Source organism: Polypterus senegalus, chromosome 12 (genome assembly GCF_016835505.1).
Source record: "Polypterus senegalus isolate Bchr_013 chromosome 12, ASM1683550v1, whole genome shotgun sequence".
In the NCBI taxonomy this organism is placed as follows: Eukaryota; Metazoa; Chordata; class Cladistia; order Polypteriformes; family Polypteridae; genus Polypterus; species Polypterus senegalus.
This window is the reverse complement of record NC_053165.1, coordinates 83,810,544-83,825,371: the sequence shown is the minus strand read 5'-3', so window position 1 is coordinate 83,825,371 and position 14,828 is coordinate 83,810,544. Positions and strand designations below refer to the sequence as shown.

Sequence of the window (14,828 nt, the reverse complement as noted above, 5' to 3'; positions counted from 1 at the left end):
TGAGGCACTCCAACTGAACAAGCAAGCATGTCTTTGACTTGTGGCAATATGAATGAGAGAAAGAAACATGGTGCAGATGTAAACGGAAGTGGCCTAGGTAGGTAGGTGGAAAGCACAACAAAAGCAAACAAAAAAGGCCCCTAAAAAACCCCAAAATCGCTAAATAGCACAGCTAGTGACGCTCTCTCTAAGTGCTGGTGGTTGTCTTTCTCAGTTAGGTAACTGATCATGCTGAACAAACATGTTACACTGCTAACAATCCGACATCTGCCAGCCATGTTTAAGACTAGTATCTACAGTATTGGGTACCATACTGTCAGTTGTACCTCAGTGATGGAAATGATTTACGGTGGTAGCAGAATGGGCAGTTTGGCGTCTTTTCCAAATTTCTCTTAAATGCTCAAGTGGCCCCAAGGCCATGTCTCCTCCGCATGCATGCTGTGGTTTACACAACGATTCGTTCTGTCCATTTTGTCCTTGCCTTTCTCTCCAAAGAAACTCTGCCTCTTCACTTGAACCTCCTTGACTAAATCCTGTCTCCCGGTGTTTTGTTCTCCACCTTCTTCAGACATGTGTCACTCATATATACACCACACACACTTATTTCTCATTTGCCTCTCTAAAAATAAATCATTTTTAAAAGCGGTGCCTTTCATGCTTTGTCTCCTCCATCCAACCCAATCCCATTTACTAGGTGGACATGTTCTCTTATGGCATGGTGGTTTACGAGCTACTGTCTGGACGCCGTCCTATTTTGGATCAGCATCAACCCCAGATTGTGAAGAAGTTATCCAAGGGTGTGAGACCAATACTAGGCACCCCTGAAGAAGTCCAGTTCCACTTTCTGCATGCACTCATGCTGGAGTGCTGGGATACAAAACCTGAAAAGGTATTTATGATAGGCTCAGTTCATCTAGCAATCTTATAACTGCATGCTTTGTAATGTACTGGGTTTTTGTTATTCATGGAACATCACCGCATTTATTCCATGAGAGTAATTTGCCATGCCATATAATTAAGCCTGCTTCAACCGGTGCAGGGTCACGGTGGGTGTGAGCCTATCCCAGTAAGCACAGGGTGCTAGGCAGGAACAATCCCTGGACATGGCTTCAGCCCATCACACGGTGAACACGGTCTAAATACCATACACTCACTAGGGCCAATATTGTGTTACCAGTCTACCTAACCTGCATCTCTTGGGACTGGGAGGACACCAGAAAAATTCACTTTCAGCCAGTCACCTTTAAGGCTAGCCTCCAACATCATGAAACAGGTACAGTAGTCAAGAGGACACACATTTTCACAGCAATTTGTTTTGTTGTTTACCCACTTACTTTATATGATATGTTTTTGTTCATCCAGCAGTGAATGGATTCTGTATGTGTTTTAAAGGACAGTTTTTTTTCTTTCAAAAGGTGCATTTTTGTATTCCTCGTCATTCAGTTCTTGTTTTACAATAGCAGAAGCAGATTTGTATGCTTACTGGTTGATCATGACTGACTTGGATTTTCCAGGAAAAGCAGAAGAATTAATGATATCAAATCCTCCTGCTGAAGGCAGTGACATTGAAGGAGCTACAGATTTAGGCCTACTTTATGGTGTTTTATTTTCAGAGGATTGGCCTTCTGCGTTTTCAGGGAGGACTGCAAGTAGCAATAATTAAGACTTTAAAGCCTCTCATGCAAAAAGAAAGTTGGCACACACTACTAACCGAAGGACACCTGCAAATGGATATAGCTTTTAAAAGACTAATAATAGTACTGGGTGAAAGTCTTATGAGTAATCCTGAACAAAAAGCCTTAGCAAGGCATCTAACCATTAAGCAGGAGAAGTGTACTCTTACTTTCACTCTGTTATTTAAAGGAGGTTCTAAATAACTAATATACATACTGTACAGTCTAGTAAAGAACCCTGCCACATAAATCAACGCTTAACTCTGCCCAACTAGCTTACTGTCCACTTACCATCTTGCACTGGTTCTCTGTGTTGACCGCTGCATATTCTGTGTTGTCATGGCCCTCCTTTATCAGTTTTGCGCACATGCATCTCTAATGTCAAGACACAGTATTAACACATAAGCAGCCATATCAGGAGTGATGTCACCTTGTGATTCTCTCCTACAGAAGTAGACTGCTATCCCAGAACCAAGGGTTTAGAGGTGCTTGAACATATAAATAAAGACATCCCTTTTGGAGTGATCTTCTCTTCTTGCTGCATCACAATCAAGATGGTGTACCTTCCTGAAAACATGCATAGACAGTTGGTGGTAGGCTTAAGAGGCCCCCCAAAAAAAAAAAAAAACTACACTCTGTTGTATGATGTAAAATAGTTTGGTTCAAGTAACATTATCATCTTTATCACTTTTGCCATAATAAGGTGCACTGTGGACTGTGATTAGCCTTCTGAAATGACATACTTTTAATTAATTACCACTGACATTTTGAACTGATGCGTGCCATACAGGAAGATCAGTGGTTGGTCCTGACAAATTACACACATTTCTTTCCGGTTATACTGTAACTACTGCAATTCATTTAAAGCAGTTTTGTGATCCGCAATAGAACTATATGATGATATGCTGGTGTGAAATGTTGCCAGTTCAGGAGTAAACTGCATTTTATTGATTCTTGATAAGTGAAAATGGAAATCAAGTTGACTTGTGAATGAAGGAAGTGTGGTTTTGGGATGTGCAGGTTTGATTATTGATGTTCGTGTAGCTGGCAGTCTGTTAGTAAAAGATAGATGATGAAAAACTGCTAGATGTGTGCAATGCTGAGTACGTGTGTGCTTTTACATTTTTACATAATGATGCTTGTCTTAATCTTGCTCCTAGAGGCCACTGGCCAACTCAGTAGTAAAACAGATGCAAGATCCTAGCTTTCCAGCTTTGAAGTACCTCCTTCACTGTGAAAAACACTCTTACCTCTTCTTCCCTGCTGAACAAGATCACACCGTCATGTTTTGGGATATGGAGGGAGAGGAAAGGTATGTTTGGGGGGGTTGGGGAGGGATGGACTTTATTTTACTTGCAGTGATCTCAGGGACACGGGTATATCTAAAATCTAAAGAGTGTGAACTGAAAGATCATTAAAAATGGCTTCTGCCAATATGAATGTGTCGCCAATTGAAAGAGTAAAGTGGAGTCTAAAGGAAGAAAACAAAAACCTGGATTTGTGCAGCATAACAAGAATGTATTGCAAAATGTAAATCACACTTAATGTTCCAAGTCTAGAGCAGAAGGAGCTCTTAAAAGCACAAGGTTAAATTAAAAAAATGTAAGTGATACTTTTAATAGAAAAAGAAATAGTAGTCAGGGTGGATGTAGAGCCAAGGTAGAGGAATATAGAAGTGGTGAACTTTGTCTAGTATACTTTCTACAGTAATTTGCATCTGCATTGGCCAAAAATGTCAGAGAGGTTATAACCACATTTCACAAGGGAGTTGGGACTTTTTTGTTTTTGTGTTTTGTTGGGTTTTTTTTTCCCTGTTTCATAGACTGGACAAATATATATAAGGTCTGAAATTATGGTAATGCACTGAACTAGAAAAAATAAAATATTTAAACAATGTTAGGTATGAACTAAAGAGCGTAAAGGTCTCTTCAACATGTCTGTTCTTAATGAGCCTCAACTATAAGAATGCACAAAATGGGTCAAGTATTGAGGGTTTTTTTTTTTCTCAGATCATACTTTGATTTTTTTCTTGTATTGATGCAAAGGGAAATGAAAGAGACAAGAAACTACATCCATCAACTAAAATGTTAGTCTAAGGTACGAACAGGACGTTTTAATAAAGAGCAGTCCAAGAAGTGCAAACTGTTGGATACTGTGCAGTGAATAAACCCTGAATTAGAACTGAAAATTCATTTTTGAGGATAAAATGACATAAAGATGACGAGCAGTGGCCTATGGAGTAGTTAGCGAAAATGTCATCTTGTTAATCAAGTTATCGTCTTTACATTGTTTTCCACAAGATGTTAAGTACACCAAGGAATGCAAAAGAAGTCCACAGATACGAATGCTTGCTTTCTACAGTGAACGATTGGTTTTGCTATGGTGTGAAGTGCACCTTCCTGGCACGGTTTATGTAAAACGATTCCTTTAAAAGGCGAGATACATGCAGGAAAATACAAAGCACTGCTGAATAAATCATATCCTGTGGTATTGCATTTCTGTCCTGAAGGTAGAGGTTTCAGTGGCCTCAACCACAGAGCAGGAGTGGTCAGTAAATGGCTTGAAGAGCAGGACAGATTTAGATGTAAAGTTTGAACTCCACTAATTGGATCTTTTTTCAAATTATCTCTTAGGGAAATTAAGCTGTGGCAATTGTTTACTACCATGGAAACACTGAAGAATGGTGCTGTGCCTATAAAAACTTACACCATGGCACAGTGAAGCCCATGGTCCTCTACCACTCTATTACTGCTTCCTTAACACCTTTTTCTTCAAAGTATTGCTGGGTGTTTGTATCCTCGCAGTCTATTCATAAGATGATATTAGTGATGATTTTGGGATGAGTGTATTGCACATGGCACAGTGGGTAGCACTGCTGCCTCGCAGTTAGGAGACCCGGGTTCACTTCCCGGGTTCTCCCCGTGTCTGTGTGGGTTTCCCTCCGGGTACTCCGGTTTCCTCCCACATTCCAAAGATGTGCAGGTTGGGTGTACTGGTGATTCTAAAAATTGTCCCTAGTGTGTGCTTGGTGTGGGGGTATATGTGTGTGCGCCCCTCCCAGGGTTTGTTTCCTGCTTCGTACCCTGTGTTGGCTGGGTTTGGCTCTGTTGGATGCCCGTGACCCTGTAGTTAGGATATAGCAGGTTGGATAATGGATGGATGGATGGATGGATGTATCACACACTTGATTAGTCTTGCCCCATTATTTTTTCTCCACTGTGCCCCTAAAGGCCCTAACAGTTTTGTTTCATCTTCACCCTTGAGACTTATGTTAACACAACTGTTCAGTGTACTGGGGCAGTTGAAATTCTTTGGTGTATATATACAGTGTATCGGGAAAGTCCAGTTTAAAATAGGAGAACACAACGAGATGTCCGGTTACTGCAATATCTGACCTTGAGAGAAGGGAAAACCAGAAAGAATTTGACAGTGATGTTGAAATTATCAGAAAGTGGGAGTAGTGAGGACAGTTGTATTATTGGCATATTGAATACAGTCCTCCATATAATTATAGCTAACTACACCCACTAACTAAAAACTATTCTACAGACCTGTTGCTGATAGGAAATATTCACCTTTTTTGAGTTATTTGGTACGATATAAGAGTGATATTTATGCTATACTGAAAATTCCCTCTTGGCAGAAAATACACTGTGGTGAATATAGAGAAGGGTGTAGAGGAGGTAAAAAAGATGCCCTGCAGTGGAATGAAACTCAGCTGCCAACTCAAAATCGCAAACACTCTATGGACAGCAACAGAGGTACGTATCCGTTTACAAAAACAAAACAAAATATGCATCTTTAATAATTTTAAGTTGTGCAAACTTTAGTTAATTAAGCATTGATGGTCAGACTCATTCCTGGAGAGACATGGTCAATGTAACAACCAACCACTGCCTGGTCTTGAGAAAGACAGAGGAGGAGGAGAAGGGAAAGACCTTAAGATATATTGATTGACCACAAGAGAGAGTATGGCAGTTGAGCTAGGGGACAGCTGATGTCCTTCCTTGGCCATACTTCTCAATTATATCATTGGTCGAGAAGTTTCTCTCCTTTGCTACATACCATACTTATGTTTTGTTCCAAATAATATATACTGCTAGACTGAAATGTAGTGTGTTAGTTTTATACCATTGCTATTCTGAATTTGTAGTCCTACTTTAGATACTTTCTAATCAGGTTGGGTACACTTTTTTAATTCCAGTTTCATTCTCCTGTCTGCCAAGTGGTACAGTGCATCCGGAAAGTATTCACAGCGCATCACTTTTTCCACATTTTCTTATGTTACAGCCTTATTCCAAAATGGATTAAATTCATTTTCTTCCTCAGAATTCTACACACAACACCCCATAATGACAACGTGAAAAAATTTTGAGTTTTTGCAAATTTATTAAAAATAAAAAAACTGAGAAATCCCATGTCCATAAGTATTAACAGCCTTTGCTCAATACTTTGTCGATGCACCTTTGGCAGCAATTCCAGCCTCAAGTCTTTTTGAATATGATGCCACAAGCTTGGCACACCTATCCTTGGCCAGTTTGCCCATTCCTCTTTGCAGCACCTCTCAAGCTCCATCAGGTTGGATGGGAAGCGTCGGTGCACAGCCATTTTAAGATCTCTCCAGAGATGTTCAATCATTTTCAAGTCTGGGCTCTGGCTGGGCCACTCAAGGACATTCACAGAGTTGTCCTGAAGCCACTCCTTTGATATCTTGGCTGTGTGCTTAGGGTCGTTGTCCTGCTGAAAGATGAACCGTCGCCCCAGTCTGAGGTCAAGAGCGCTCTGGAGCAGGTTTTCATCCAGGATGTCTCTGTACATTGCTGCAGTCATCTTTCCCTTTATCCTGACTAGTCTCCCAGTTTCCATGATGCTGCCACCACCATGCTTCACTGTAGAGATGGTATTGGCCTGGTGATGAGCGGTGCCTGGTTTCCTCCAAACATGACGCCTGGCATTCACACCAAAGAGTTCAATCTTTGTCTCATCAGACCAGAGAATTTTGTTTCTCATGGTCTGAGAGTCCTTCAGGTGCCTTTTGGCAAACTCCAGGCGGGCTGCCATGTGCCTTTTACTAAGGAGTGGCTTCCGTCTGGCCACTCTACCATACAGGCCTGATTGGTGGATTGCTGCAGAGATGGGTGTCCTTCTGGAAGGTTCTTCTCTGTCCACAGAGGACCTCTGGAGCTCTGACAGAGAGACCATCAGGTTCTTGGTCACCTCCCTGACTAAGGCCCTTCTCCCCGGATCGCTCAGTTTAGATGGCTGGCCAGCTCTAGGAAGAGTCCTGGTGGTTTGAACTTCTTCCACTTACGGATGATGGAGGCCACTGTGCTCATTGGGACCTTCAAAGCAGCAGAAATTTTTCTGTGACCTTCTCCAGATTTGTGCCTCGAGACAATCCTGTCTCGGAGGTCTACAGACAATTCCTTTGACTTCATGCTTGGTTTGTGCTCTGACATGAACTGTCAACTGTGGGACCTTCTATAGACAGGTGTGTGCCTTTCCAAATCATGTCCAGTCAACTGAATTTACCACAAGTGAACATCTCAAGGATGATCAGGGGAAACAGGAGGCACCTGAGCTCAATTTGGAGCTTCATGGCAAAGGCTGTGAATACTTATGTACATGTGCTTTCTCAGTTTTTTATTTTTAATAAATTTGCAAAATGTAAACTTTTTCACGTTGTCATTATGGGGTGTTGTGTGTAGAATTCTGAGGAAAAAAATGAATTTAATCCATTTTGGAATAAGGCTGTAACATAACAAAATGTGGAAAAAGTGATGCTCTGTGAATACTTTCTGGATGCACGGTATATTCTTGTATTTGCAGTGTCTGTTATTTTTCCTCCTCATTCTAATAGTGTAGTTAAAGGAGTGCGTTTGATATTAATCTGATTAGCCATGTAAAGGCCACTATCCAAGTAAGCTAGCAGCCCAGAACCCATTTTAAATGCTCTAGTCTTTAAAGTGTTAGCGGATCTCTGGCATAATAAAAAGTTTGCTGTTTCATTTTTTTTTGGTATTCTGGGATGGAAAGACACCTTAAGGCTATGTCACATTGGATGACTTTTCTTGTAGTTTTAAGTCATAGCCTTAGCAAGTTGGAGGCAGTCAGCAGCATGCCCCTGTAAAGCTGGTGTGCCCATAGGGACGAGCTTTGCATGCATGTGAACTATCAGCCAATGAGTGCTTATCCAGAAGTACGATGCATATAATGCAGCATCAAGAAATAAGGAATGCCAGTGATTTGGATTTAAAAAAACAGAAGAAAAGCTTGCCTGTCTGATATGTTTTAGTTACCAATACCAAAATTGGTAGATGGGTAGGATGGCTGGTTAGCCCTTCGTACACACTGGCTCCATCAGGTAGAACACTATTGGCAGTCACAAAGAGGGGCAAGCACAGCTGTGCTGGAAGGTTGGCATTCAGTTACTATATACACAACATGCCCAGAATTTTCCATCCTGTTATTTGGAATTGGTGCAGCAATAATGTTGGCAACTGCAGTCAGCAAGTCTGACAAACCCAGCAGCTAGAAGTCAAGTGGATGTCCCATTACGTATGAGAGATCCTTCTTGTGTGTCTGTAGATACGTACAGTAAATATAAATTGTGCATTTACAGAACATTGATGTAGGACTGAAGAAAGATACTATATACTGTATAACTGTGCTTTTATTTCGGCAGGATCAAAACATTTATATTTACAGTTTAAAAGAGATGTGCCCATTGCGCACTGCACAGAAGACGCTCACCTGTCCAGCAGTTGTAACATGCATGCTTCTTGTGCCTGCAAAAAGTGAGGTAAGGATGCATTTCCAACACAAGGTTTTCTCTAAAAATAAACATCATTTGCAGATAATTCATTTTTCCTTTAGACTGAAAGCAAGTTAACATAAACAAATCCGTCATTTTCATTCTATTCTTTTTGTAAATCTTAGTTGGCTTATGTTTTCAGTTATTGTAACATGTCTGTTTTTTTGACTACATATGGTCACATTCTCTTTATTCACATGATTTTGTCATTAAATCATAATTGAAGATCATCTTTTTGTTCTCCCTCTTTTCAGACTTTACCCATTTTATTTGTTGGTATGGCAGATGGACTCATAGCAGTCTACACACTGATTGCCGATATGCCACATGAAAACGAGTCATACTTGTGTTCCCACACCATCAATAAGTCCCTCTTTAAAATTCCAGATGATGACCCAAGGCAAAATCCTTACCCCATCACAGTAATGGTGCTAGTAAAGAGTTGTTCTGAGCTGTGGTGCAGCAATGGTCCTGGCATCCTTGTTATAGACTGTCTAAATCTACAGGCAGTCAGAAGGCTAGACCCATATAGCTTTCCATCTAGAATTCTGTCCATGACATCTAATTCTGCATTTGGTGGAGAAGAAGCCGTTTGGTGTCTGGATGACAAGACTAACACTCTTTTAATGTATCATGTTGCTTCCTTCCAACTTTGTGCCAAGTACTTTTGTGGGGACTGCAATCCACTACGGGATATGTTTACAATTCAGACACCTGCCGCTGTGGCACCACAAATCTCCAAACCCACTATGAGTGAAAATCTGGTGTCTGACCCCAGTAGTCCCATGGATGTAAGCATCATCTACAGTAAAGAGGTGGGCACCCAGATAATTAGAAACCAAGACTCCCTCACAGATTATTGCTCGCTATCTTCCATGTCTTCCAGTGACTTGTCTCAGAGTAGTTGCACCAATGGAATCTTTGATTCCCTGGAAAGGTCCTCTAGTGTGACCAACTCGGGAAGTATTGAGGAAGTGGACGTATCGCATACCTTGGCATTTGGCACAGTGGTATCTGAAGGTGAACATCCCAACCAGGCATCTGAATCAACTGAAGGGCTACAGTCTGTGAAAGTGTTGGCAGTCAAGGACACCCTCTGGATCCCTAGGTAACCAGTCACTTTAGCCGACTTTCTGTAATTTCTTAAAGGTGTTGCTTTGCTAAATCCTATCAAGTTTAAAAAAACACTTAAAGTAGGAATATAAATTAATGCACTTTAATTGCTCATAAAGGAACGGATGTCATAACCACCATTCTCCAAATAAATCGCCGTTTTTTTAAAATCACATGCTATATCAGTGCTCGAGTAGGCCGCCTTCTCAGACAATCTTTATACACTCCCACATTCGGAAAGATAGGAGAGATTCTTTTATAAACTATCATAGAAGTAACTGGGAATTAACAGAAGGAACTGTTTGGGAAACGGCAGACTGGTCAGGAGACGAGATTAGAATGTACTGTACAGTATTCACGTGTAAGTGAGCCGTGCTGCACTGAATTGACCATTTGTACCTTTCAGCGCTGCCTTTTCTTGACATCCATCTACTCCATGAAACACTGGTTTGCGAGCTCACATACTTTACTCCTTACAAATGCTTTTCCACTATGTGGACATCTTCATTCTGGCTGTTTCCATTTACCTTTGGCAGCCCCCATAACTTTATTCTTTGACATTTCTCAGTTTACAAAACTTCTGTTAGAATTCAAAAAATGGTTAACTTGGGCTTAAAGAAAATGGGAACAAAACTGAAAATTATTTTAATATACCTGTAATGCCTTAATAGCATGAACAAAATGTTGAAATCAATTATTTTTTGCCCTAAATATCAGTTTATTTTTGTTTACTCTGTAAATATCGGTTCTGTATTAATGTCAGAAATGGCATCATTTGCTTGTACTCTGCCAAATTAAATGGGTCTGTTTATTTATTTTAGGGAGGGGGGCAGCTGTTATGTGTTCAGCCATTGTCAGCACCGTAAAACTGACTGCACTACTTATACAAATGTGACGTCCTTGTGTTTTAATGATTTCCTTCTGTTCTAAATTAAACATTTTTGGAATATTTTTTAGGCAAAAAGGGGATATAATAGTTATTGAGCTGGAAAACGAGGTGGGCACACACAGAGGAAGAGTGATTGCACTGCTCAGAGCAGCTGACATGGTAAAATATGGGTGAGTACAATTATATACAGATTGTTGCCATATGAGAAATTAGTACAGTATAAAGCACACTGTGTTATGCATGGCCTGTTCATGAGTACCAAGTAGCTTTATCAAAAACATTTGTTGAAATCACTTTTACTTAATTTAACATCTTAAAAATTAATTCATGTTTTCTTGAGACATTGAGAGACTCTTCCTTGCAGATCCTGAAGAACAGAACTGTAAACTTCCTCTATATGAGCAAGTATGAGTTTGAGTGAGTGCCCTCTGCCATAGACTGGCATCCAGGGTGGTTCCTACCTTTTGACATCTACGCTCCTAGGATAGGCTAAAGCTCTCATGACCCTGAATGGGACTAAAGAGTTTAAAACGGGATGGACTGACATTTTGTGTTGTTTGTGGTGTTCCTATTTGAACCCCTTCAATATTTCTACATCAGTTTTACAGTTTAATTTTTCTAGTCTTCAAACTGGTGTATTTTTTTATTTATACTTCAAAAAAATTTCAATTCTTTTCATGTTTATTTACATAACTGGAGTACTTGTTTATGAAAAGTGTTAATGATTTCAAAAAATTGAAATTTTAAATTTAATTAAATAATGTGGTTTAGTTCTGCAAGTACCAAGTTGGTGACTTGCTTCAAACACCAGTAATTAACACGTAATGAAGATGGATTGTGTTGCAGCTCACAGCTGGAAATAATTTAGGAGGAAAAAGGAGGCAAGGCCAGAAGAACCTACTGTATTCTAATTGTGATCAGCTGGTGTCTTTCCTGCCCTTTAGTCAGTGTTATCAAAAACGACATATAAAAGGTGTCCATCCGTCCATCCGTCTGTCCACTCTTCTAAACTCTAACTAGCCTAGCAGCACTGGGTGCAACGTGGAAACCAACCCTGAAGAGAGCCCACTCATTCACACTTCTGCCTGCCTTACCCATTTCTGAAAGGGAACAACAGTCCCCAGACTTCACATGGACAGTGAAACATAGAATATTAAAAAAAATCAACCGAATCTTACTATAATTGATGAAATGTTTAAAAAAAAAATGGAATATGGGAGACACATGTACAACATATGGATTAATTCTGTGTCCAGAAAACTGAATTTCAATTCAGGAGGACTACCCCAACAAAGAAAACATTTTAAAAATCCAGAACTTCCAAATAACTTGACATACTGTCCCTGGGGCCCAAAAGTTTCTGATGCTTTCTTTATATAGAAATTTTTGACAAGCCGGCAATTATGTTCCTAAACCTGAATATCACAGCTGTTCTGGTTCTGTAAATAATCCATTTGTAAAATACATATAACCTCATGTAATTTGAAAATGGATGTACAGTGTGACTGGTTAAGACATTTTGTGAACACCAAAACGCCTGCCTAGTCAAGGAGGAGGTCAGGAGCAGGCACTGGTAGAGCGCATTGCCGCTCTCTCCACGTGACAAATCAACTCAGGATCCACATTCGGACCCGAGTGCAGCCATGACACCTCATGACACCTCAGCACCACACTAGTTCAGATGGAGTGGCACAGTGGGAGGTTTTTTTATGGTGGCTGGAGTGCCAATTCTGCCACCAACCCCCAAGTTTTGCCCTGTAGGTTGGAGGGCCTACATGCAGGGATGGGTACAGATTAACGTCCTACCCAGGACGGAGCAGTTAAGGGTTGAGGGCCTTGCTCAAGGGTGCAACAGAGCAGAGTCCCTTTTGGCATTTATGGGATTCAAACCGGTGCCAGTGCAAATCCCTACCTCACACCCACCACTCTGCCCTTGCCTAGTCAAGACTGGTTTAATAAATTTTATGATAAGTTAAGAAAGAATTAAATTAAGTTGTGATGTAGCAATGGTCACCTTTACTAGAAAAACCACTCCAAACGTCACACTAGTGCACCATTAGAAGTGTATACTGGGCACACACACTCACACTACTCGGATTACCCATCTGCCTGAACATGAAAACTTACCACTGGTATTGGAACAGCCGAGATCTGAACTTTAGACCCAAGCTTTGCTGCTTCCAATTTTAATGTTATGGTATTTCATTATATTTAAATTTTCAAACTTTCTCGTAGTGAGTTATTTCAGCTTCTGCCTTCTGGTCATTTTCTTGGTAGATAATAGCTGGATTAATAAATTTTTTTTTTTTTGGAAAGTTGTCTTAGGCACGTTATGACTTTAGGACTTTTCTCTCCCATTTCCAAGACTAAACCAAATGTGACAGCACGGTGACTCGGTGATTACTTCACAGACCTGCGTTTGGCTTTAAACTCATTCACGTGAATTTGAAAATTCTACCAAATTGACATACAGTAGTGTCATCCCTGATCTGAAAGCTGGGATTGGTAGTTTATTCACCTGCCAGAGAGAGAAAAATGGCTTGGAATTCAACTGGCTTCATGCAGGTTTGGTCACAGCTTGGAGAGAATCTTGCACCCTGTAGGCCTAAAATGTAATAAAATAATTTGGAAATGAAAGGTAGAGAAGAGGACATGGCTATGGTGTAGACCTTGGGCCGACTGTTCTCCCTGCATTCTCTGTAGACATTTGGTATTTTATGGAATTGGGTTAATTATTTTAGGAGTACATTTTTTAAATTGCATTTTATTTTGTTTTAAAGGTCTAAATTATTTCTTTCACAGTGAAGTATGTTTTAAAGCTAATAATAAAAAGTGGTCTTTAAAAATTAGTCTCTAGAATTTATATGCCAAAAGATGACACAATGACTATTTGCATGTTTAACACTTTTAAAGGCTCGGAGTCCCGTTGCCTTGGTGATTTACACAGTCTGTCCTCTGGCTTGTCACCTCACTTGCCTTTTCCTAAAAGCCACAGGCTTTCCACAAAACACTTTCCCATTTCTAGGAATTTTTCTCATATGTTACTGAAGTTTTTAAAAAAAAAAAAAAAATTCTAATGCCGAAGTGTATTTCAGGATGCTACTGGACGCAGCAGTAATTGAAAAGGATACTGTGGTGTGTGGATTTCAGAATGAAAACAAGGAGTGGTGCCTGGCTGTCTGGAGAGGCTGGGGTGCCAGAGACTTTGAAATCTTCTACCAGTCCTACGAGGAGGTGGGAAGGCTGGATACCAGCATGAGAAAAAGAAGGTAGCTTTTGTGGTGCACAAAATTAGTGCTCTGTGAAAGACTCCCTTCAGGGGAATTGAGACTTGTGTGCCTTCTATGTACTGAGCTGAATGAACCTGCACTAACGCATCCATAAACGGCAAACGTCCAAGGGCCTCGGAGTTGCTTTAATATTAGCAAGTAACAAGATACAAAAAATAAGCACAAAGGAAGTGTGGAAGTGTCGCATCCCCAACTTGGCAACTATTAGCCACGTACATGCTTGGTTAATGTGCATAAATGGGTTAAATAATGTTACTATAGCAAAGGAAAATGAACCCAGCGACTATACAGTTACACACAGAGGATGACACAGACTTTGCCATACCAGGCTACTTGCCATTTTAGTGAAAAATGGTGGGTTAACCCCCCCGCCCCTTTTAAAATACTTGAACATTACAGCTTTCTTCATAGCTTCCAATGTTCTTCCCCCAGTACATAAATTAAATTGGGGGTAAATAAATAAATTAAAAAAAAAAAAAGTGTCCCTGCCTGGAATAGCTTTGAATATTCTTATTCCATGGTAATAAGCTGCGGTGCCTTCAGTAACACAAACACAAGCCTCGCCATTTAATTTGCACCCTAACACTACTCTTCAGTTCAGTATTGGGTTGCTTCTTCACAGGTGAAATGATTGATTAGCGGTACCGGACTTGACAGACAGAACGTCTTTATGCTCAGAATACTCTCGAGAAGCAGCTCAAGTTAGTTTGGACAGTTGCATGTCCATGTTAAGAAATTTGCACACTTGTTTTACCACAAGTATTTTTGAATTGTTATAATATTGTATTTTTAATGTTCTCGAAACTGTTAATTTATTCATATTTTCCTGTGTTAAGTTGAATGGTTCTTGCTCTCATCCGTTCTGCATACTCGCACTCTGATCTTTCAGTTCACTCGCCAAACAGCAAACTTGCACTGTTAACGATTCTGCATGAATACTACACTGGTCTTAACCCCGCCAAAAAAACTCCACCCAGATAGATTATATTAATATTGGTAGAATGAAAAAGTATAAAACAGAAGAGGCTTTTAAGAAGTAGAGATTTCAA

At 40.2% G+C, this 14,828-nt stretch overlaps 1 protein-coding gene across 2 annotated transcripts in view; it reads left to right on the top strand.

Annotated features, from left to right (window-relative positions):
• The window catches only part of lrrk1 (leucine-rich repeat kinase 1), a 126,559-nt gene extending 112,333 nt beyond the window's left edge, over positions 1–14,226 (top strand). For both annotated transcript variants that reach the window (XM_039772700.1, XM_039772701.1), the window contains exons 28-34: positions 695–889; positions 2,834–2,985; positions 5,317–5,434; positions 8,359–8,475; positions 8,742–9,595; positions 10,558–10,659; positions 13,585–14,226. In XM_039772700.1, coding sequence (XP_039628634.1) covers positions 695–889; positions 2,834–2,985; positions 5,317–5,434; positions 8,359–8,475; positions 8,742–9,595; positions 10,558–10,659; positions 13,585–13,762 — 1,716 coding nt within the window. In that variant the 3' untranslated portion in view covers positions 13,763–14,226. The remainder of the gene's footprint in view (positions 1–694; positions 890–2,833; positions 2,986–5,316; positions 5,435–8,358; positions 8,476–8,741; positions 9,596–10,557; positions 10,660–13,584) is intronic.
• The last annotated feature ends 602 nt before the right edge of the window (positions 14,227–14,828 follow it).